This window comes from Nothobranchius furzeri, chromosome 10 (genome assembly GCF_043380555.1).
Source record: "Nothobranchius furzeri strain GRZ-AD chromosome 10, NfurGRZ-RIMD1, whole genome shotgun sequence".
NCBI lineage: Eukaryota > Metazoa > Chordata > Actinopteri > Cyprinodontiformes > Nothobranchiidae > Nothobranchius > Nothobranchius furzeri.
In genome coordinates this window covers 34,475,854-34,499,931 of record NC_091750.1, presented here as the reverse complement: position 1 = coordinate 34,499,931, position 24,078 = coordinate 34,475,854, and the positions used below count along the sequence as shown (strand labels likewise).

At 44.9% G+C, this 24,078-nt stretch overlaps 3 protein-coding genes across 7 annotated transcripts in view; 2 read left to right on the top strand and 1 right to left on the bottom strand.

The window, feature by feature from the left end:
- Nucleotides 1–1,953: 1,953 nt before the first annotated feature.
- Nucleotides 1,954–11,605, top strand: wsb2 (WD repeat and SOCS box containing 2). Of its 2 annotated transcripts, XM_015960535.3 has the most exons (9): nt 1,956–2,224; nt 2,340–2,508; nt 4,315–4,508; nt 4,580–4,711; nt 6,871–6,971; nt 9,392–9,588; nt 9,696–9,785; nt 9,856–9,972; nt 11,062–11,605. In XM_015960535.3, exons 1-9 carry the CDS (start codon nt 2,182–2,184, stop codon nt 11,273–11,275), a joined length of 1,257 nt encoding a protein of 418 aa, XP_015816021.1. In that variant the 5' UTR covers nt 1,956–2,181; the 3' UTR covers nt 11,276–11,605. The 2 variants fall into 2 exon arrangements, with proteins under 2 accessions (XP_015816020.1, XP_015816021.1); XM_015960534.3 differs by having other exon boundaries at nt 1,954–2,508.
- On the bottom strand, nt 11,563–21,684 carry rfc5 (replication factor C (activator 1) 5). Its single transcript, XM_015960536.3, has 11 exons — nt 21,302–21,684; nt 20,943–21,007; nt 20,600–20,736; nt 20,420–20,499; nt 20,253–20,326; nt 19,636–19,795; nt 18,951–19,032; nt 18,348–18,477; nt 12,146–12,223; nt 11,979–12,033; nt 11,563–11,914 (listed from the first exon to the last, which is right to left on the bottom strand). The coding sequence occupies exons 1-11, from the start codon at nt 21,346–21,348 to the stop codon at nt 11,815–11,817; spliced, it is 1,008 nt and encodes a 335-aa protein (XP_015816022.1). The 5' UTR covers nt 21,349–21,684; the 3' UTR covers nt 11,563–11,814.
- Nucleotides 21,685–22,317: 633 nt separating this feature from the next.
- The window catches only part of ksr2 (kinase suppressor of ras 2), a 134,188-nt gene continuing 132,427 nt past the window's right edge, over nt 22,318–24,078 (top strand). For all 4 annotated transcript variants that reach the window (XM_054730262.2, XM_015960538.3, XM_054730260.2 and 1 more), the window contains exon 1: nt 22,318–22,952. In XM_054730262.2, coding sequence (XP_054586237.2) covers nt 22,779–22,952 — 174 coding nt within the window. In that variant the 5' untranslated portion in view covers nt 22,318–22,778. The remainder of the gene's footprint in view (nt 22,953–24,078) is intronic.

Sequence of the window (24,078 nt, the reverse complement as noted above, 5' to 3'; positions counted from 1 at the left end):
TGGACAAAAATCACAGAAGTTTTACAGAAAGCTTCACTAAAACTTCCGCTTCCGGTCGGTAACAAGATGGCGCCTGTGCTCGGCTTAGCCGCAGTCACCGGCCACTTTTTCAAACTTTTCTCCACTAACCTCCTCTTTTCCACCTTGCTCCTGTCTGCGATCCTCTTCAGTAGTGTCCCTGCTACCATCTCCTATGATCGCCAGACTCATTTGTCCTTCCGTTCGTTCACGATCGCCCGAGATGCACCGAGGACGTACCTTCCTGTTTGTTTACCTGAGTGGCGTACCGGCCCGGAGCCAAACGACGATCCCAGCCAGGGTGCCTCCAGCGATGTTTATCCGGTCCCGGGAAAACGTCGGAGGAAAAGAGGTAAACGAGCAGGAATCCAGGTGAGAATAAGACTTCTCTTAAAGCGTGGTTTATCTGGTAAACATCGGCGTGATCTTCTAGCTTCTTGTCCTTTGTTTGGTGACCTGAGCGCCACTTCAGCATTCCCGCCAGGCCGCATTGGGACGCGGTTCATCCGTCCAAGTTTTTAAGGTCGGTTTATCCTCATTCCTCAGTGGTTTCTCCTCCTGTTCCCTCCATAAGTGGTTTTTATAAACACCGTGGATCTAACCCTGCTAATCTACGTCCACTAACTCCAGCTGTTTCTGTAGTTTCTGATTCCTCCACCTCACTCAGCATGGCTCTATTAAACACCCGCTCTGTTAACAATAAGTCCTTCCTGCTCAATGATCTAATTCTCTCTAAAAACCTGGATTTTCTGTTTCTGACTGAAGTTTGGCAGCAAACATCTGATTATTCTGGTCTGACTGAACTCTGCCCGAGTGGTTATTCTTTTCTTAGCCAGCCTCGGGGTTCTGGTCGTGGTGGAGGCCTAGCTGTTGTTTTCAGAGACCATCTTCCATGTAGCTCTACAACCTCATTGTATTTTTGCTCATTTTAAATATATTTATTACCATTTTCTAAATTCTTTTATATATTTTTCCATTTTTTGTTTTTGTGAAGCGCCTCGTGATTTTTCATCTTGAGAGGCGCTATAGAAATGATATTTTCTTCTTCTAAAACAAACGTGTAAATAAGTGCATCCTTGGTTTCAGTGGTGCACCATTACATTTGCTCATTTTGCAAACTTGCAGCCTTTTCGGTAAATTTAATTATTTATTAATAACAGATTCAATTCAAAATCTCAGCTGAATGTTAATTTTCAGATGTATTAATGTTGACAACTGGAATGTGCAATTCTCCCTGGAAAATAGTATTTATATTTTAATAAAGATTCAGGAAAGCAAATGTTTTATATACATTTTATATCTATATCCATCAAAATCAAGAGTAACAACATTAGGACATTGTTGTGGTACTTGGTGCCAGAAAAATAAATGATAAACAAAAATTAGAATTAAATAAACACAATGAAATGATAATAATATAGGGAGACAAGTGGGTGCAGGTACCAGTCAGAGCGGGGTCAGTTCACGTGCAAACGCAACACAGGGTCATGTGACTGGAACAAATCAGCGGGAGTGGGCAGGTCCACGATTGTCATTCATGACCAGAGAGGGGGAGAAATGGCTCATTCTGGAAGGTACTGAAACTGGATAATAAATCTGCTGAAATAGTTTTATGTTGGAGGGATTTAGTGCAAAAAATCTAACAAGTTTTGTATCGACCATTGAGTTATGAGACCAGAAGAATACAGAGTTATTTTGGGTTTGCTGCTTGTTCACACTGATCGGGCTTGACTCTAGACTGTTTCCAACTCTCTCACTTCTGCTGCAGTTTTTCTACATTTGAATCAGCTGGAAAACTTCACATTTCTTTACAAAAATAAGTATTTTGTAGATGGATTCTTCCTGATGTCGCCTGCTCTGGATACCATCAAACAGCTTGGGTGGAACCAGGAGATTGTTCACGTTTCCGATCTCATGGGGGCGTGGTCAGGGCGTACATGGTTACGTAACGGGCAGAAAAAAAACGTGACCACGTCGGGCAACGTAGCAGACCAACGGTCCAAAGTGACTCAGGCAGGTTGAACGTGTCGTTTTTCTGGTGAAATTTCCACCTCGCGAACACCTGATCTCAGGAACGCGGATCGCGTCTCTGCGTGGGACGGACCGGAAATGCGAACGGACGCGGGAGGATGAGTTCGGGACTCGGGTCGTTTTGAGGGGAAGATGTGCTCCGAGAGTGGAAGCAGCGCGGAGCTCCAGCCCGCCTGTAAGTTGGGTTTGTGACCGAGGAGTGTGTCTGGTGTCGCGGGGACACAAGTGGAGGTGAAACATGTCGAAGCGAGCCGCTGTTTGCTATCAGAGTGTCAAACATGTCCCCTCAGCCCCGGAGCCTCCTCTCCTCCTGGAGCTGAAGACCAGGCGCCCCCCGTCCCTCCTGGACCTGGCGGGATGTGAGACCTGGAGCGTGGACTTCTCCCCGGACGGAGCTTGGTTCGCCTGGTCGATGGGACACGGGATCGTGTGGGTGGTCGCCTGGCCCCTCGACTCCGAGTAGGTTTACCTGTAGTCCCCGTGACGCATTCAGGTCCCGTGGGAATTCTGAGCTTTTTAGCTAAAATTAGAAAGTATTGAATTACAGCGTCACGATTGCAGTTTCTGTTCATAGACAGCCTCGACAAAGTCACCTTGGGTGTTCAAACAACAACAATAATAAAATAAAACAAGTTGACACGTGAGTGACTGGATATACTTTAACTGTCATTTGAATTAGAGAAGGACCGCTGTGGGCTTTTGTATTGCTGATACCGATGCAGTAGAGGTCAGTCGCTGTCAGATATGAGCTGCTGCTGGTTTCTGCGGCCGATTTCCACCTCTGACATCTCGCTTTACGCCTCATTTCAATGCTTAAATGTCAGCGGACGCTCAACATTTCTGAATCTTACATGTTTGCACGGGATAGTTGTAAAATCAAGCATTGAACCAGTTAATCAAACAAATCAATAAACCGATCAAGTATTAAATATAAAATGGACAAAAATAAATATTTGTCGGTTGACGATAAAAATTTAAAGCATAAGTTTTTTCAAGAATATAAATATGTATTTTTAAAAAATTGGCTGCAGCACCAGGCTGCCCGCAGTTCTGCCTGATTTTAAATAGTCTGTACTAAAGAGGTGTGTCGGCCGAAATTTAAAAAGTTGTAGAAAATTATACGCAAAAACCGATTTACAGAAAAAACATATTTTCAGAAACAAATCACAGTATCTGTCTATTTATAATTGATCATAACATCTTAAATTGGTCTTTAATTAATTGTATTGCTTTACGTTATTCTAACATTTTTGTTTTTAAAGAGCAAGTCACCCCAAATCAACTTTTTTCTGTGATAAACTATATAAATGTGTGTCTAATCGTGCTGCAGACACGTGTAGTCAATAGTTTTGCGCTTTAGTGCATTTTAGTTGAAATTTTAATTTTCTGCCTAAATCTGTCAGTGTTGTGCCGTTGTCAGGTAAAACCTCTGCACTGTATTTGAATTTAAATCTGCCACCGCTATTGGCTAAGAAGTACTCTAGAACTTTAGCTGGTACCATATGATGTCACAATGTCATTGTGAGCCTGTGTGTGTGTGTGTGTTTGTTAGTGGCTCCGCCCTCTCGGTCTGCTAGGCAACAGCATTTGTTGCATTTTCCAACCAGGACGTGGGAGTTGTGTAATACTCTGGTAGGGGGTGACTTGCACTTTAAAGCAATCCTTATTGATTTGCCTTACTTCCTAAACTCTACCCCATAATAGTCCTGCCTAAGCATTGGCTATTAACCAACAGCAGTTGTCTGACAAAAGTTGTTTTAAAATCTTACTAATTTTAAGTTTTTCTATTTAAACTGTAAAAATAATCTCTACGAACCTACATTTAGAATTTCCTTCATGAGGAAAATGAGCACACTTCCTGTTTGAATGGCGCCCCAACATATGCAAACTTTTCCCCACATCATCATCATTATTCATAGAAATTGCACCAAGCCTCATCAAATGTGTGACAGAGAGAACGAGTACACACATCTGTTCATTTTCAATTTGCTGCCAAGTTTGGATCCGTCCTTGTTTTCATGACGACAGCAGCCTGGCGGTGAAAGCTGAGATGACAGTCGCTGTGTTGATGTGGAGCAGCCTAAGTGGGTGTTATTAGCTCCTTGGCTTTTTTCATTTGAACGGAACAAAAAAACAAACAGCAGCAGCAGAAAGAGTCACGCTCTCCCACTACGGTGTTATCAGCAGCAGCAGCAGCACTTCACCACCAGCTGAACCTCCGCCCACATTCAGTATCTGCATGCTTGATGCTGCTCTCACCAACAGAGAGGGTCAGGATGGAGAGACCGACAGAGGGGACAAGAGCTTCAGCTGCGGTCACCCGGTGTGGGGACTCGCCTTCGGACCCAGGCCTCCCAAATCGGCTCATCTGGCTAAAACGGCATCAAAAGGGAAAAACATCCTTCTTCTGGCCACCGGCCTGGAGAATGGGGTGATCAAGATCTGGAACGTGTTGACAGGTCGGCCATTGATGGTTGTCGTTTTGAGGAAATATTAGAATCAGCCTTAACTTCTTTCTTGTGGCCTGCAGGCAGTGCTGTGTTTGATCTGCATGGACACGAGGGAGTGGTCAGGGACCTGGTTTTTCCTCAGAACGGGTCCCTGACGCTCATATCGTCCTCTCGGGACAAGACTTTGAGGATCTGGGACTTGGCTCACAAAGGTACACACGCAGCTGAGTGAGTGGGAGGAGTCTTTTGACTTGGTAAAACATCAAGATGAGGGATAACATCAAGTGTTTTCAGTTGGGATGCACGATGTGTCGGCATCAATATCGGCCGATGTTGGTCCTTTTTTAACGTACCGTTATCGGTGCGATGATTCGAACTGGGATGATGTATTTTCTCCACCTCGTTTCTGTTTGTGGATCCGTGTGTAATTGCTTGGTCATGTGACTGTGATGGTAATCTTCGCACTTCATAGAAATAAAGCAAGACGTCACCACACACGACGACTCTTAAAACCGTTCACAGCCGTCCATAAATGACTTAAACAACAAAAAAACACGTTTAAAACTAAAAACTTTGGTTTAATAGTGAAAACGAGTCGAGTCCAACATTAACGCTTCTTATCGGGCTTCATCTCCTGGTGGTCGGGTCTAAGAAAACACATTTCAGGAAGCATTCTTCACTACTTGACTCTACAGGGAGTGCAGAATTATTAGGCAAGTTGTATTTCTGAGGAATAATTTTATTATTGAACAACAACCGTGTTCTCAATGAACCCAAACAACTCATTAATGTCAAAGCTGAATGTTTTTGGAAGTAGTTTTTACTTTTAGCTGTTTTAGGGGGATATCTGTGTGCAGGTGACTATTACTGTGCATAATTATTAGGCAACTTAACAAAAAACAAATATATACCCATTTCAATTATTTATTTTTACCAGTGAAACCAGTATAACATCTCCACATTCCCAAATATACATTTCTGACATTCAAAAACAAATCAGCGACCAGCATAGCCACCTTTCTTTGCAAGGACACTCAAAAGCCGGCCATCGATGGACTCTGTCAGTGTTTTGATCTGTTCACCATCAACATTGCGTGCAGCAGCGACCACAGCCTCCCAGACACGGTTCAGAGAGGTGTACCGTTTTCCCTCCTTGTAAATCTCACATGTGATGATGGACCACAGGTTCTCAATGGGGTTCAGATCAGGTGAACAAGGAGGCCATGTCATTAGTTTTTCTTCTTTTAGACCCTTTCTTGCCAGCCACGCTGTGGAGTACTTGGACGCGTGTGATGGAGCGTTGTCCTGCATGAACATCATGTTTTTCTTGAAGGATGCAGACTTCTTCCTGTACCACTGCTTGAAGAAGGTGTCTTCCAGAAACTGGCAGTAGGACTGGGAGTTGAGCTCGACTCCATCCTCGACCCGAAAAGGCCCCACAAGCTCATCTTTGATGATATCAGCTCAAACCAGTACTCCACCTCCACCTTGCTGGCGTCTGAGTGGGACTGGAGCTCTCTGCCCTTTACCAGTCCAGCCACGGGCCCGTCCATCTGGCCCATCAAGACTCACTCTCATTCCATCAGTCCATAAAACCTTAGAAACATCAGTCTGGAGGTATTTCTTGGCCCAGTCTTGACGTTTCAGCTTGTGTGTCTTGTTCAGTGGTGGTCGTCTTTCAGCCTTTCTTACCTTGGCCATGTCTCTGAGTGTTGCACACCTTGTGCTTTTGGGCACTCCAGTGATGCTGCAGCTCTGAAATACGGCCAAACTGGTGGCAAGTGGCATCTTGGCAGCTGCACGCTTGACTTTTCTCACTTCATGGGCAGTTATTTTGCGCCTTGGTTTGCCCACACGCTTCTTGCGACCCTGTTGACTGTTTTGAATGAAACGCTTGATTGTTCGATGATCACGCTTCAGAAGCTTTGCAGTTTTAAGACTGCTGCATCCCTCTGCAAGATATCTCACTATTTTTGACCTTTCTGAGCCTGTCAAGTCCTTCTTTTGACCCATTCTGCCAAAGGAAAGGAAGTTGCCTAATAATTATGCACACCTGATATAGGGTGTTGATGTCATTAGACCACACCCCTTCTCATTACAGAGATGCACATCACCTAATATGCTTAATTGGTAGTAGGCTTTCCGGCCTATACAGCTAGGAGTAAGACAACATGCATGAAGAGGATGATGTGGGCAAAATACTCATTTGCCTAATAATTCTGCACTCCCTGTAAGTGCAGCGGTCTGACTGTCCGTCCTTTATTGGTTCTCTCTGGCTGTTTTGGGCCCAAGCCTGCACACGCTCATATTTGTGACTCATGTTCCCTTCTTCTCTGGAAACGAATAACTTCTACGTTTTCTTTTGCTTCAGGTAAAAAGGTTCAGGTTCTTTCTGGCCATAAAGACTGGATCAGCTGCTGCAGCGTCTCGTCTGACTGCAGCATGATCGCGTCCGTCGGAAGGTTTGACAGAGTGAGTGCTTTTTTTTTCTTCTTCATTCCAAACCACGTTATGCTCGGGTCCATTCCAAACACTGCAGCAAAGGAGATTAGCGTACTAATGATCCCGAGGGATGCTATGTATAAATGTAGTTTTCTGCACGTCTTTCAATTCAAAGTGTCTCAGACGTCTCCTTTTATCTTCGTCTTGATGGTTTTGTTTTGAAATCCATTTAGGGGCAAAAAGCAGCCGGTTCTGCGTCAGATTACTTATTTCATATTATGTTTTGAAACTGAGGGACGATGTAGACTTCTGGACTTCCTCTGGTGTCAGGAGAACATGGTCAGAGATCAGGTTTCATTCCAAAACCCATCGGACCAAACAGACTCTGGTAGAAGCGCCTTGGAGAGATGCATCCTGCAGGTGTCGCTGTTGTCTGGTGTGTTATTAATTTTATATACTTTATTTAAAGGTCTTGTTTTCTTTTCTATAAATCAGCTGTGGTCTAGTATTCTAGTATAGCTCTTGGGAATAATGCAACCATGATGTTTTATCTCTAAATAAGAAACCTGAACGTCTTCCACCAAGTTGCTAATGGTTAGCTTCTACTAGCCAAGATGTGCTCTACTCTCTCCTGGCTGCAAAATCAATACAGCCTGTCTGTGGGCGGTCCCAAGCCAATCTGGGCGGAGCCGTGAATGGTAATTTACTTTGTAGAAGAGACAGGTTTTTTTAATGAAAAAAGAACAAGTATTAAATGGTTTCTCTGTGAAAAAGACCTGTACATTTTTCCAACTGTTAAGAACGTATTCCAGAAGTCTGTGGAGAAGTGCTTCACACCAGCAGAAGGAAAGAGAAGCCCCCCCCCCCCGACTGGTCACAACCAAGCGGTTGTCTGAATATGTCATCAGCGTGCGACAGTAGCACCGCGTAACATTCAGGCTAGGGCTGAAACGATTCCTCAAGTATCTCGAATAATTAGAGTACAAAAGATCCTCGAGTCAGATTCTCTGCCTCGAAGCTTCGTTTGATTCATGTTTAATTAATTCATGGCTTTGCAATCGCCCGGGGTCATGTTTCACCCGGACCGAAATAAACGGCGCGCATACACACTGCACTGAATACACACGCGAGTAGCGAATGTAACCTAAAGCTTGGTTTATGCTTGACGCGTCCGCGAGGTTCGCACGGCTCCGCGCGGCAAAATTGCATCATTTTAACAACCACGCCCCTCCACCACGCCTCCGCACGGCCCAAACTTTCCGCACCTAGGAAATTTTCTAACCACGCGGACGGTCGGACGTGGAAAAACATGGCGGACCGGCAAGAACTAGTATGGCAGAGGTTCGTAAATACAGACATTTGTATGATTCAAGATTAAATTCACTGTGTTGGGCCCAAATACTCACACTTCCACCCCTGTGCCCTTCAATTGCGCGTTCCTGGCCAGATGTGCAAATGCGTAGGGCGTCCCAATTCTCGAGTGTGGAAGGTGACCCGGCTCCTCCGGAAGGTGACCCGGATCCACACTTTCCCCAAGTCTGCATCAGTACAGATTTGAGGGTGTTGCCCACAGTCGCTGCTGCGTGGGAAGTTTGAGAAGAAGGTGAAGGCTTGCGTGCCTTTTCTGAAAATGTGTTTTCATTTTAAGACTTTTAATGATATTTGTTCATGCTCAGAATGTTTTAATTGGTAAAGATTTTTTTAAGTGGCATAAGCAGCGACCAGCATGCGTTGTGGTCGATGACGCAATGCTTCCTGTCCCAGTTCATAAATAATTAGCACACTTGTGCACCGTGCACTCGAAGCCCTCCTCCAAGTGAAGGCTTCAGAAGCCTGAACACTTTCTCCAGCGCCACCTGCAGGATGCTTGAGTTTTTCCTGTGACCTTTTTATTCTGACGGCGTTCAGGCGTCTGATGGGTTTTTAAACGAAACCTGATGGTTTTTTATCTGATCTGATGATTAACGGTGTTGTCCTGAGACCTGTGGATGTTCTGTACGCCATACTGAAGGAAAAGGAGACAATTACACGCAACAAAACAAACCCTTTTGCAGGTTTTTTTGTCTGACTATAAAGTTACACCTAGCTTGAAGGCCCTGGATTACAGAAACTCCCTTTGACCCAGCTTTTAAACATGGAGCGCTAACATAATCTCCATCTGCTCCTGGTGTGTTTTGGGTCAGACGTTCCCCGTGGAGCAACAGGAACGTGCTAATTTGACTCGTTCTCAGCTGCAGCTTTAGTAGAACCGGACTTTATGGTCACAGAAACAGTTTTCATGCTTAGTTTGTCCCGCTGACGAAGCCAGAACCTCCCTGAGAATCAAATTACCGGTATTTCCTGTTTTTTTTTTTCTAGCATAGCAACTTTAGATAATAACCTGAGCACGCTCACAGTAATTTTCCAAAAGTGTGCCGGTTCTTAACCCTGTGTGATGCCACCCTCGCCAGATGGTGTGTCTGTGGAGTCTCCGCTCGTATACGTTCATCAGGAACCTGATGGGGGCGAACCAGAAGCAGCTGTGTCTCCTGTCCTCCTGTGACTTCTCTCCGGACGGGGCGGTCCTGGCCACGGCGGCCTTCAGCGGCTCCAGCTGGTGGATTGACCTCTGGGACCCGTACACCGCGGAGAAACTGGCCACGCTGGCGTACGTTTGCTGTATGACTGAATCTTCCTGCAGCACCTGAGGCCATCCTGATCTCTTTGCTCCACATTTACTTCGTGTTGTTACCGACCTTTGACCTTCATCCACAGAGACTACTTCGACGACTACGGGCAAAACCAGATCTCAGCGATACAGTTCTCCCCCAACGGGCTGCATTTAGCCATTGTGACTGATGACAGGTGAGTGACGGTTTCTGAGATATTTGTCTGACTGGTTCAGCGGTTCCAGGCAGGTGTGTTGCTTCTGCAGAGCTCTGAGGGTCTGGGAGCCTGGAGAGAGACGCATGACGATGCAGACAAAGCGGGGCCGGGACTCTAACGGACTCTGCTGCAACTACCATCCACAAGGGGGCGTGATAGCTACCGGGTAAAAGAAGTCCTCCACTACTTGAACTTGGACTGTGTTACTGTTCCACAGCAGTGATAATGTAGCTCATAGATACATTTTATATCATCATATTTTCAGTGGAAGCTTGATGAAAATTTGAAATGCTCAGATTTTTCATGATAATCATTTCTGCAGGATCTGTACTAGAGATCGACAAATGTTGGTTTTTGTACCGATATGTACAAGACATGGTGAGCCGATACCGATGTGTAGGGGACGCGGTGAGCCGATACCAATATGTAGGGGACGCGGTGAGCCGATACCAATGTGTAGGGGACGCGGTGAGCCGATACCGTTATGTAGGAGACGCGGTGAGCCGATACCGTTATGTAGGAGACGCGGTGAGCCGATACCGTTATGTAGGAGACGCGGTGAGCCGATACCGTTATGTAGGAGACGCGGTGAGCCGATACCGTTATGTAGGAGACGCGGTGAGCCGATACCGTTATGTAGGGGACGCGGTGAGCCGATACCAATATGTACGAGACGCGGTGGGCCGATACCGATATGTAGGGGACGCGGTGAGCCGATACCAATATGTAGGGGACGCGGTGAACAGATACCGATATGTACAAGACGCGGTGAGCCGATACCGATATGTAGGGGACGCGGTGAACAGATACCGATATGTACAAGACGCGGTGAGCCGATACCGATATGTAGGGGACGCGGTGAACAGATACCGATATGTACAAGACGCGGTGAGCCGATACCAATATGTAGGGGACGCGGTGAACCGATACCAATATGTAGGGGACGCGTTGAGCCGATACCGATATGTACAAGACGCGGTGAGCCGATACCGATATGTACGAGACGTGGTGAGCCGATACCGTTATGTACAAGACACAGTGAGCCGATACCAATATGTACTGCCGATTGTCATGAGTCGAAATCTGGACGTTTTCCACCTTATTTTCATGCTAAAATGTCACAAATGTTGGTCGATGCACAAAAGACAAATTAGTTTAACTCAGATAGTCAGACACTTAAAGTTAGAGTATTTATTTAGAAGGTATTTGTGAACGTAAAAATACATTTAAAGGAAATCCCGCTCTTCTCCTGCAGAACCAGGGACGGCCACGTGAGGTTCTGGAGGCCTCCCAGGACCGTGCCCAGCTTGTGCCACCTGTGTAGATCCACTCTGCGCCACTCCGTGTCCACGCACCAGATGGAGGCACTGCCGCTCCCCCGGAGGATCCTGGAGTACCTCACCTACAGAAACATCCCAGAACGCCTCAGAGCCTGCTGCTCCTCAGACGAAGAGGACTGGGAGAGTTAACGAACCTGCTGCTGTTTTTCTACCTCTTCTGTTTCTAATGAAGGACGTTCACTAACGGGCAGGAAACCAGCTAGCTTTGTAATCCGCTTTCGACGCACTAAGGATTCATTTATTGCACTACCACTTTAACGAGGCACACACTCACATTTAGGACTTGAATAATGCAATTTTATACACTAATTTATTCTGTAAATAGGTGTATATAATTTCTGATTTGTGTTCATTTTAAGCGCAGGTACAGTTTTGCTTTATTTGCACTTGTTAACATTCAATAATAGAAACTGGACTTCTATTTAAAAAGGTTTTATTAAACAGATAAACACACATTTACATGCTGCAGAGCTTTATTTTCGGGCGTTGCCCCGGACCACGTGCTGCACAGTGAAGTCATCGCGGTGGGGGCACATGCAGCAGAGACCTGGACCCGTTCATCCTCCTGGTCAGCACAACACACTTCTCCAGCGAGAATTCAGGAACTTTGAGGTTTTCACGATTCGTTCTCCTTTTGTTGTGGAAAAGAACGGAACACCGCTTTTCTCTTAGGAGGCTTCACTGACCACCAGGTCTCGGACTGCCTGGAACGCCGCAACCATGGAGCTTAGCTGGATCTTCTCGTTGGTTCCCGACGCCAGCCGATGCCTGATGAAGACGAAACGTTAGATGAGCCATTTATTTCTCGAGATGGAATAAGCGTCGCACTCACTCGATGTCGGCCAACTTGGTGAGCAGGGTGATCCGGATAGCTGGAGGGAAGTCCACTAGGAAGAGGAGGAGAACAAAATCCATGTTGGCATAAGAAGTTTTGTACGAGACGATGTCCAGCAGGAAGTTTTATTTCTTTAAATCGCTCAGCCACCCCAGATGTCTCACCTCTGTGAACGAGAAGATGCACCTCAGTGAGGATGTCGTGTAGAGCCAGACCCTTCAGAGTCTTCAGCTGCAGGATTTCTGTAACACGCCGGTTAAAGAACAACAAACACGGCTGGTGGATGTCCGCTTTAGACAACTCACCATCGCACGATATTAGGAAAGCCTGCGATATTCCAGAACAGTGATTAATATGGCGATGACGATATTACTTGCAATTAGGGATTTGAATCTCCGAGCAACTCACCATTTGATTCGATTCCGATTCTCTGGGTGTCGATTCGATTCAGAATCGATTCACAATCAGTATTAAAGCGTGTCAGCTCCAGGATGAACTACTCTGTTGTACAAGTTAGTTAAAGCTACGGGACGTTTTTATTTGACTTTAAACTGGTCGTGCTCCAAAGATGCTAATGTACAAGGTAAACTAGCGATTCTAAAACTGTAAACAGAAACAATCTTTTGACCAAAAGCAACATTTATTTTTGCTTACCTTGTAAAACATAACACATCTCAGTGTTTCCCCTAGGAATTATTGGGTGTGTAAATTAGTGGGTGTGGTTTACGTCAATACATTATTTTGAGCTGCATGGTGGCGCAGTGGTTAGCACTGTTGCCTCGCAGCACGAAGGTTGCAGGTTCGAAACTCGGCTGCGGCCTTTCTGCGTGGAGTTGCGTGTTCTCCCCGTGCATGCGTGGGTTTCCCCCACACATCACAACATGCCCTATAGGGTATAAACTGTAAGTCGCTTTGGATAAAAGCGTCTGCTAAATAAATAAATAAACATTTTAAATCTGAAATTGATTTGGATTGATCAGAAGTTGATATGTGTATTGTTTATTTGAAAACTATTTACAGAGCAGCCTCAGAACTGAGATTAAATATTTTTGATCACAATAGTAAAGGAACTATTACAGAACAAGTTTTTCAGTAAAACCAGATCATTAATGTTTAAGTGCATGAATTAATGCATCTGAACTCATGCAGTAGGAACTAGGAAATACTAGAACCATCTTATTTTAATTTGATTAAACTGATTTTTTCCTAACGTTGTTGGCGTTTTCCCCACACACACTTAAACAAAACAATGTTGATTAAGGTGTGTGAGAGAGAATAATTTAAAAAAACCCGACCGGAGCGGAGGCAGTGACCGACGCAGCACGAGCCGTTTTCAGCTCGGTCTTGTCAAATGCACCACGTACGTTACGAAAAAAGTAACTTTAAATATTAAACCGAAAAAGAGGCGAGCTGAAGAAAACCTAGGGAGCTCTGGAGAAACGTGAGCAACAGTGAAGCAATCACAGAGATCCGTTACTGTCTGTGTGTGTGTGTGTGTGTGTGTGTGCGTGGATGGGGCGGACGGACTGAGCTCCCAGCTGCAGAGTTTTGTGTGTAGGGAGGGGTGGGTGCTCCATTTGACTGGCCAATCAGAGCGTGAAGGCAGTTACCCAATGAGGATTTTCCTTCAGCACGATTACAGATTTTTACGAGTTTTACTCGTTTCATGCTCGTATTCGTCAAAATGCTTTATCTGTACCGGATACTCGTCTGAAACGCTCCCCCTAGCTGTAACCACCCTGCCCTGCCTCCTCCTCCTCGCTACCCACCGGCTGTGAACACAAGCAACAACAGAGTAGCTCCCGCTGCTTCTTTGGGAAACGGCGCAACAAAAAAATTCTATAGAACGGGATCTTGTAGGTGTGGCGCTGGGATTTCAGCCATGGCGGCCCGCGACGGCTACGCCTATGTAAGGGAAACGCTGAATCTTTAGTTGCCCAACAGTAGCTTTGAAAGTAATACGGTCAAATACTTTTCAAGTATGTGTAGAAACAAGTTTAACATTTGAGTCCTCAACCTGTTTAAATAAAGTGCCTCAGATTTCTTACAAAGGAAAATGTGTTCTCTCATTTATCAGTAACTTAAAATAAATACATGAGTAATCCTGAGTACTCATTTATCAACTTAGAAAAAAATATGAGAATATCTCAAATTTCTGAGTATGGAAATAATGACATTCTAGTCCCCTCTTATCAGCAGATTCAAACATAAATCATCCCAGTTTATGGGACCACAAAAGTAATCTGAGTACTGACTCTCCTAACAAAGACCAAAACCTGTAACGTGCCAAATATTTAATAATAATAATAATAATACATTTTATTTCAAAGCGCCTTTCAGGACACCCAAGGTCACTTTACACAACACACGTAATAAAATACAATAAAACAATAATAAAACCCAAAGAAGAAAAAACAGAGAGAAACATTTCAATAAAATCAGAGGTTGTAGGCAGATTTAAACATATGTGTTTTGAGTTTTGATTGGAAAAGGGTAAAACTGTCGATGTTCCTGATGTCTGGGGGAAGTGAGTTCCAGAGTCGAGGAGCAGAGCGGCTGAAAGCTCTGCTCCCCATGGTAGCGAGACGGGCAGAAGGAACCGCAAGATGGATGGAAGAAGAAGATCTGAGTGAACGGGACGGGGTGTGAATACTTATAAGGTCTGAGATATATGGAGGAGAGAGGTTGTGGATTGCTTTGAAGGTATGGAGGAGAATTTTGAAGATGGGCCTGAATTTAACTGGGAGCCAGTGGAGCTGCTGGAGAACCGGCGTGATGTGGTGAAAGGAAGGGGTTCTGGTGATAATACGGGCTGCTGAATTCTGGACCAGTTGCAGTTTATGAAGGAGTTTGTTGGGGAGACCATAAAGAAGTGAATTGCAATAGTCGAGACGGGAGGTGACGAGGCTGTGGACGAGAATGGCGGCAGTGTGAGGGGTCAGTGAGGGACGAAGACGGTTTATGGAACGTAGATGGAAGTATGCTGTCCGAATTAAGTTATTAATGTGAGCCTGAAAAGAAAGGGAGCTGTCGAGAATGACACCCAGACTCTTGACATGAGGTGAGGGGGAGACTGTGGCACTGTCAATAGTTAAAGAAAAGCTGTCAGATGTTGAGAGGGTGGAGTTAGTGCCAACTAGAAGAAGTTCAGTTTTATTGCCGTTGAGTTTGAGGAAATTAGAGGTGAACCATGATTTGATTTCAGAGAGGCAGAGTGTAAGGGAGGATGGTGGGAGAGTTGAGTTGGGCTTACTGGAAATGTAGAGCTGGGTGTCATCTGCAAAGCAGTGAAACTGGATATTGAATTTGCGGAAGATTTTGCCGATAGGGAGGAGATATACTATGAAGAGGAGGGGCCCCAGGACAGAGCCCTGGGGCACACCTGACTTGACTGGGGAGGGTTCTGAGGTAAAGGATTTTAACTGGATGAACTGAGTGCGGCCAGTAATGTAAGATTGAAACCAGCGGAGGGGGGTGTGAGTGATGCCTAAGGAATAGAGTCTATTAAGGAGGATGGGATGAGAAATGGTGTCAAAGGCCGCACTCAGATCGAGGAGAATAAGAATAGAGATTAAACCAGAATCAGCAGCAATGAGTAGGTCGTTAGTGATCTTAATAAGTGCTGTTTCTGTGCTGTGGTGGGGACGGAAGCCAGACTGAAACTGTTCATAAAGGTTATTGCGGGTGAGATGTGAATGGAGCTGAGATGCAACAGTTTTCTCAAGGACTTTGGAAATGAAGGGAAGATGGGAAATGGGACGGAGGTTATTGAAATCATTGGGATCTAAACCAGGTTTTTTTAGAATAGGGCTGACTGAAGCGGATTTGAATAGGGATGGGACCGTACCAGAGGATAGTGAGGAATGAATAATGGCTGTTATAAAAGGGAGCAGAGAAGAAAGGCAGGATTTAACTAAAACAGTTGGAATAGGGTCCAGTTGACAGGTGGAAGGTTTGGATTTGGTGATGTAATCTAATATTTCTGAGGGATGGGGAAGTTCAAAGGAGGAGAACGGAATGGTGGGTTCAAATAAATCAGGAGAGGGAGGGGAGGAATGAGGTAAAGAGAGATGGATTCTATTGACCTTCTCATTAAAAAACTGAAGGAGAGAGTTACAGGTTTCTGAAGAGTAAAGATGGATGGGTAAGGAGTCGGGAGGCTGAAAAATGCTGTTCATGATGGAAAATAATGTTTTAGTGTTGCTGGAGTTGGACGAGATGAGACCGGAGTAATACTGAGATTTGGCATGGGAGATGGAGTCCTTGTAGAGAGAAATCTGAGCAGAATATAAGTCTTTATGGATGGTGAGACCGGTTTTCTTGTAGAGTCTTTCAAGCCTCCGGTTGGTAGCTTTCAAGGAGCGAAGGGCAGGGGTGAACCATGGAGCAGACCGAGTAAAATATACAGAGCGGGATTTGATGGGAGCAAATGAATTAAGGATAGAAACCAGACCGTTATTGTACTGAATGACAAGATCATCGGGAGTAGAGGACAAATTAGGGGTCAGGGTGGCAAAACTGGAGGACAGGGAGGCTAGATCAATGTCCTTAATATTACGAAAAGAAATGATACGTGGTGACTTGATGATGGAGAGACGGAGGGGAACAGAAAAGGAGATGAGGAAGTGGTCCGTGAAAGGGAGCGGGTCAGCTGTGCAGTTGGAGGGGGTCAGGCCGGAGCAGCAGATTAAATCCAGGGTGTGACCTTTAATGTGAGTGGGAAAATTGGCATATTGATGAAAACTGAGGCTGTCCAAAGATGAGGAGAAGTCTTTGCTGAGGGGGAGGGCCATATTGTCCATATGAATATTAAAATCACCAAGTAAAATTACATTTGGGGAAAGGGCGGACAGATGGGATAAAAGAGCAGAGAGTTCATTTAAAAACTCAGGGCTGAACTTGGGGGGACGATAAACAGTGACAATTATTGTGGGGGTCGGGCCGGAGAGTTGACAGGCGAGGCATTCCAGAGTGGTGAGAGGAGGAAGGTTTACGGGAAGGACCTTCCAAGTCTCGCGATACAGTATCGCGAGACCACCGCCGCGGCCCGACCCACGGGGTTTGGAGAGGTAAACAAATCCGGGAGGAGTACAGTCATTGAGTTGTGAGAAATCGCTGGGTTGTTGCCATGTTTCGTTCAGACAAAGAAAGTCTAGCTTATGGTCACTGATGGTATCTTGGAGGAGATGTCCTTTACCAGAGAGGGAGCGAATGTTGAGAAGACCAAAATTAGCAGTGCGGAAGTCCCTGGCGACAGGAGCATTAGTCCGACTAGCCAGCCGGGCTAACACGCTGGAGTCGGCAGCTCGGCAGGTATTCCTGGGTAGCCGCCGGCTAGTCGTGGACCAGAAGGAGGGTATTCCTTTGGAGCCGTCGAGATGGAGGTTCCGCCGGGACCCCCGATGGATATACCGACGGCGAGGCTGGAAGGTGATGTCGGGGAAGAGGCACAGAGCTGGTGGTGGAGATCCGGAGTAGCGAAAGCGGAGGTTGAAGAGCTCCGCCGCCGAGTACTGGAGAAGGCCATCCACGGACAGAAGAATGAGCGACAGGATGATCCAGGCCAGTGCGAGGCACACAGAAATCCTGCTGGACCTCATTATGGAGTGGAGCAGGGAGGTGGTGATGTGCAACCAGAACGCAAGCTGAACAGGTAGGTGAAAATGAGTTTTCACCGACACAGGGATGTGACCAGGGTGAAAAAGAAGAAAAAAAAAATACAAAAAGTTTGTTTGCCAGCGAGCAGCGGCAGCGAGACGCGCCAGCGTTCACTCAACCGGAACCGGGTCATCCAGTTTCAGTTTCAGTATTTCAGTTCTTGGAATCAATTCTGAACCTTTGTGGATCGATTCTGAATCTTTATAAACAAGAATCCCGATTCAGACTTGAATCGATTTTTTTCAGCACCTCTATTTGCAATAAATAAAAACTTAACTCAGGAACTAAAATAATCAAAAACAAAGAAATAAAAAAAGTCATAAAAATGAGAAAAGCAAAAGATGCGAGGAAAGGGAAAAAGAAAAGGCGATCGGTGGATCCCGGGAAAGGCTAAATCAGCAGAACTAAGCTGACTCAGGCGTTTGCCAACCATCAAAATTAAGTGCCGTCCGCCTCGGGGGCGGGCCTCCAACGCATGAGAACCCACCCGACTGGCCAAACGGGTGAAAAGCTCTTTTATTTGTTAAGAAAACATCATGCCTCCATCTGACAGAACGCATCATGTGTAGCAAACATTTGAGCTGACCATTGCGATATTTATCTGTTCTTTGCAATATGCATATCGTGCATGCAGATATCGCGATAACGATATATTTACGACATATTGTGCAGCCCTACCACCACACATTAGGTGGTGGTGAAGGATACGGTTGTAAGCAGTGTTGAAGTCTTTGTTGAGGCACCAGTCCAGGATGTTGGCGATGTCTGAGCGAAGGGGCTGGCCCGTACAGGTGTACACCGTGTCCTCCGTGACCTTCCCGTACGCCATGCTGGTGCTCTGAAATCCCAGAGAGAGCACCAGTTTACCCCTCTACTGATGTGATGATGAACGCTGTGGCGACTTAACACTTCCAGGTAGGGATGCACCGATACGATACTGGTATCGGCACCAATACCAGTATCGGTAAAGGTTAACCGATACCAATGCAGTTGTTTGAAAATGGCTTCACTGTAACTTGTCATTTCTGTTCACCTAATATTTTAGTTTTGTGATGATTTCCATTCATATATTTTACTTTTTATCTTCCTCACAGTCTTTTCCTGTTGAAAGCAGAGAAGAAAGTAAAATCTGTATTCCAAATCATTGCATTTTTTGTGTGGTAGAAGTATCGGTAATCGGTATCGACGAGTACCCAGATCCAAGTATCGGTATCGTATCGGTTTGGGAAAAAAGTGGTATCGTTGCATCCCTACTTCCAGGCGATCGAAAATGAACGTCTGGGCCAGAAAGAAAGCAGATTTAAGTCGTACCTGCAGAATGTTGAGCGATCTTCTCATATCACCAGATGATAACGTCACAATGGCCTTCATTCCATCTGGAGTCACTTCAACGCTGCCACATGTTAAAAAAGTTATCCGGTTAATTTTTAGTTTAAATTAGTTCCAATCCATCCGATTAAAACCTAAATATAAATCTCTTAATGAAACGCTTTAGTCTAAATTCAAGTCCAGAATCTTTCCTAAAGGAGCAACTCTGATGGGAAGACTTGGGAAAAGGCCTGGAGAAGGTTTAAATGCTCTGAGGTGTGAAAAGTTCTCCAATCCATGCACTTCATGCGTCTGCATGAAAGCAAAGAAAAAATAAAAATGTTTAAAGTCGTTGAAAACACGATGGCATAAAACGATCATTTGTGATTTTTGGTATCTTACATTAAATCAAATGTTTGCAATAATTAGGGGAACTTAAATGTTCACGTGGAAGAAGAAGCTCAGAACTCTGACTTCACCTCAGATGAACTCATCTGTGATTTTTGGGGCAGGTTTTACCACAGCAGCTTCTGCGGAGCTTAACGACCTGCTGAACAGGTGATTCAAGCATTGAATCAGGTGTGTTGGAGCAGAGAAACAACTAAAACACGCTGGACAGGGCCCCTAGAGGACCAGGATTGGGTGCAAAAACCGAATCTGCAAAAGAAAAGAGAAGAAATGTTCCTACTTCTCCTGCTGGATAACGTGCTCCAGTCGGGGGACCATCTGGTCGGGAGAGAGCGGGCCGAAGCGGAACCTGGTGCAGCGAGACTGCAGAGCGGGGATGATCTTCGACAGGTAGTTACAGATGAGGCAGAATCGAGTGTTTTCTGTGAACTTCTCAATCACTACGACAGAGGAGGTCGGCACAAGCAGGAGACGTTAAAACTAACGCAGCGAACAGAAAGTGTTGCTTGCAGTAGGAAATGATTGCAAACATTTTAAAGTTCTGATAAGAATCACAAATCATCACCGTGGGTTTTTGTTCTACCAGCCAGCATTTCTAAACCAAACATGAAAAGGATCAAATATTCTAAAGCAAGACAGGGTCTGACAGCATCTTTTCTATGCATGCCTCAGTTAAATACGAGTAAAATTGCAATCAGCAACAAAACCCACAGCGACCAGCAACAGGAAACATGTTTTCCCATTTCCTCCCAGTTTGAAACTCCTAAAAGAATCCGTTTGGAAACAAATCTGGCTTTGGAAAGCAGATCCACCATTTTAAAAGCAGCCAGATTATGAGGATGCTCAGTCAGCTGTGAGGCTCACAGTGGGCGGCGCCCTGGAGAACAGATGGCTCACCTCGGCGCAGTGCATTCTGGGCATCCTGGGTCATGGCATCGGCCTCGTCCAGAATCACCAACTTGAAGCCTTTCCTGAAGGAACAGAAAAGATGACAGCCGTACAGGTACCTGCAAAATCTCAGAGGTTCTGGGTCCCAAAAGCCCTTTTAGTTTGTTTATACCCACTTAAAAATAGTCCTGGTACTAGCAAAGCTCAGAATGGGACCTCGTACAACGTCAATCCCTCTGTCGTCAGACGCGTTTAGCTGCAAAGAAAAAGCAAAGTTTCTGAACAATCTCCGAACCCTCGTGAGGTCATTCCAGCACAGGAAGAAGCCCTGAACACTCATGAAAGTGTTTGTTTACCTCCAGCACCATGGAATTGAACTCTTTATCCTTGTACAGCTGCCTGGCGCAGGCAAGGATCGTGGAGGTTTTGCCTGTTCCAGGGGGACCGTAGAACAAAAGGTGGGGAAGCTTGTCTTCGCTGATGAACCTCTGGACTGAAGGTAATAAAATAAGTTATTAACAAAAATAAACTCATTTATAAGTATGAAAATATAATTTCAAACACACGAAATCAGAGAAACGTTTATTTTTATCATGATTTTAGTTACTAAAAGTAGAATTTTATGATGTGAATATTTATTTTACACAGATGAAGCTTCAGGAAAGAAGACAACAACGTGTTTTACTTGCAGATACTCACGGGTACTCAGGATATCTTTGTGTGAAATTAAATCGTCGAGGGTTTGAGGTCTGTATTTTTCTACCCTGAAATACAAAACAAGTGCGTCAGTTATATTATAAACAATAACTACTTACTGAATGATTAAAGCTTGACAGCACAGAAAGCAAACATATTAGCTCAAATAAAACCAATCTGTAGATTCCGTTGCCATTTTAATCATTATTGTCGAACCTAACAAGGTCTGTTTGACGAGTTTGTGCAACGGTAAAAGGTTAAAGTTATGATGGGGGACACAAGTGTGAACACTTCAGCTACTAGCATGCTAGCTAGCTAGCACTAAGCACCTTTGCGTAATTAAACACGCGCTTTCTGCTCACCAAGGTAAATTCCGAGACTGCAACGGGACTTTACTCGTAGACGCCATGCCTCCTGCAAATGAACAATAATCACAAATAAACACTAGAATTTTAGCCTGTTCGTTAGCTTGTAACCCTGCCTTGTTTTGCCGCGCTCACGAGAGAAACGTGCGTCAAAACGTCAATACGTACAACCAATTGGATGACGGTATTTGTCTTTGTAGTGGGCGGGGTCACTGTGGTTAGTTGAGCGCTGCAAAAAGTTAACACAACTGCGACTAATCAGTACGCTGCAAGAAATGTCAAACATTGTTGTTCCTCTTCAAATTCGTTTAAATGTCAAACTTTTTCTTTTCTCATTGCAAATAAATCACTAGAAACCAATAAAACCAAAAATATTTATCCAGCTTGATCAATTATATTAGCCAGAATGTCCTGAAAGAAGCACAACGTAAAAACAATTATGTCAGCTATTTCCAGATACGACGACGATGATGATGATGACTAGATGTTTGTCACTACCCACTTTGTACCTAAACATTCTAATTTCTTTAGAAAATGTGTTATGAGCTATGCCCGTGTTAAGATTTACCTAAAATAGATCACATTTTTCATGTAAACACAGGTTTATGGTTTTATTGTGGTTTAAAGTCCCCTTAAGTCAAATAACCCCGAGAAAATTAATATAAACCTAAGTTTGACCTTAGCCTCATTTTGATCTTTGACTAAACAATCTATGATTTTTCAGCGATGCTTGCACTGCGATCTTTTTAATCAAATATATATATATATATATATATATATATATATATATATATATATATATATATATTGTGTGTGTGTGTAAGTGTGTAATAAGAGTGCACATATATGTGGCGTTGATATGAGTAAATGAAATAGAATAAAAAAATCTTTGACTCGGACATGAAGAAAACCCGTTTCTCATCCAGGCCTGGAGTTCTCGCGAGAGCGGCCCCTCACGGCGGAGCCTGGGCGCTGCTATGCTGTTGCTGTGGGTTTGATTGACAGGAATCATGTCGGTGTGGTGGGAACGTACCGGGATGCTGCTGCTGCCCAGGGAGACACGGAGGACCCGCATCCAGCAGCGTTAAGCGCTCCAGACTTCCCTCCGAGCTGTCCGCTTACGATGCGCTGAGCCACATCCCTCTTTTCCTTTCTTTTCTTTTTTTTCTTTCAACATCCTTCTGAGAGGAAGAGGCACCCAATGGATGCTGTGTCAAACCGCGCAGTCCAGCTCGGTGTCTTCATGCTGCATCTGATTTAGCCCACCTTGATGATCCAGCAGGACTGATGGAGGCGATGGAGTCGACTCTGTCACGGCTCAAACCCTGAATCCAAACCCGCAGCATCTCTTTTCATGGCGTTCTGCAGGTCGCTGTACTCCGTGGGCTCCTCCACGTTTATTTCCTTCAAATAATCTTTATCGTTGTCATTTTTCTCCTGCAAAGAGAACTATCCACCCACTGTTCGCCAAACAATGAACGAGGAGATGACAAAAAGCGAGGAGCAGCATCTGAGTTTGCAGAAAGCCTTGCAGCAGTGCGAGTTGGTGCAGAACATGATAGACATAAGCATCTCTAGTTTGGAGGGTTTACGGACCAAATGTGCCACATCCAACGACTTGACGCAAAAGGAGATAAGAACGCTGGAGGTAAGCTTTTATTGGTGTCTCTTTTGGACGTGGTGCATCTCCACCTCCATCCATCCCGAGGGCTGCCACCGTGCTGTTTTTAGGCCACTCTGCATATTTATGTGCATTTTTCCAGGGGGCATTGTGCTGCCAATGCATTCATATGCAAAGATCTCCGCTAAAAGCTCGCCGCTATCTGTTTTATTTGTTTGTTTTTTTGTGTGCAGTGCAATGAATCAAGAGGCCACGGTGCGTCTGCAGTGGGTTGTTTTACAGACTTGCGCATTCTGCAGGTGGCGGGGATGAAGGTGGCTCTTCATCAGAGTATGATGCGAGGCCTATAGGCTGCCCGTGTTTACAATCCATTACCAGCAGACGACAGCCTGCGCATCTGCTGTGGCAGCGTGTCCCAGACCCCATGAGCGGTTATGCAAGACGCGCGGATAACTGACATTGTTGCAAAATATCCCTTAATTGGCCCGCGGGGTATTCCGTAAATTGCGTTACGTAATGGCCATAAATACCCTGGTGTTTTTGTTTGAGATGTCACACTGCCCGTTCTGAGACCACTTAAAACAGGCGCGCGCGCGCACTTTCAGGACATAAAATGGCATAAAGTGCGCAAAAAGGTCAAAGAAAACCCCGCACAGCAACCTGCAGACTGCACAGCTTTAAATGGCCTGCAAGAATGTATTTATTTATTTTTTGGGGTGATGTCTCAGGAGATTAAAACAAACACCATTAAGTGCAATAAAGCGCCCATAAACTCACCACTGAGTACCATCAAATCACTTAAAAGTCCCAGCTGGAATATAATTGATAGGTTGCATAAAAATAGCCGATCATAAAGTCTCCTGAGAGTGATCCCACATGTTATAATAAACACGTTGTAATGCCTTATGTCACGTGGTTAAAGATAGTAGGTGATACAAAGGCTTTCCAAGATGATGGAGGAACTAATAGTGCACATTTGCTGCCAGTTCTTAGCCACAGTGTGAAGATGAATGCTCACTATGTTCCCAGAATGCCTGGCAACGCCTCATGGGTAAAGAATCCCAGAAAACAATCACGTCCGTTTTAAAGAGGACATATTATGACTTCTCAAGTTATGATATTTGGTTCAACATTTTTATGAAGTGATTTGCAC

Excerpts from the sequence above, each read along its gene's own strand:
- wsb2 (XM_015960534.3), top strand. The coding sequence starts at position 2,288 with ATGTCGAAGCGAGCCGCTGTTTGCTATCAGAGTGTCAAACATGTCCCC. Across the intron at positions 4,509-4,579 it reads GATCTGGAACGTGTTGACAG|GCAGTGCTGTGTTTGATCTG; the intron begins GTCGGCCATTGA and ends TGTGGCCTGCAG. Across the intron at positions 6,972-9,391 it reads CCGTCGGAAGGTTTGACAGA|ATGGTGTGTCTGTGGAGTCT; the intron begins GTGAGTGCTTTT and ends CACCCTCGCCAG.
- rfc5 (XM_015960536.3), bottom strand. The coding sequence starts at position 21,348 with ATGGCGTCTACGAGTAAAGTCCCGTTGCAGTCTCGGAATTTACCTTG. Across the intron at positions 21,008-21,301 it reads CAGTCTCGGAATTTACCTTG|GGTAGAAAAATACAGACCTC; the intron begins GTGAGCAGAAAG and ends TTTGTATTTCAG. Across the intron at positions 12,224-18,347 it reads CTTCAACACTGCTTACAACC|AAATCCTGCAGCTGAAGACT; the intron begins GTATCCTTCACC and ends GGCGTGTTACAG.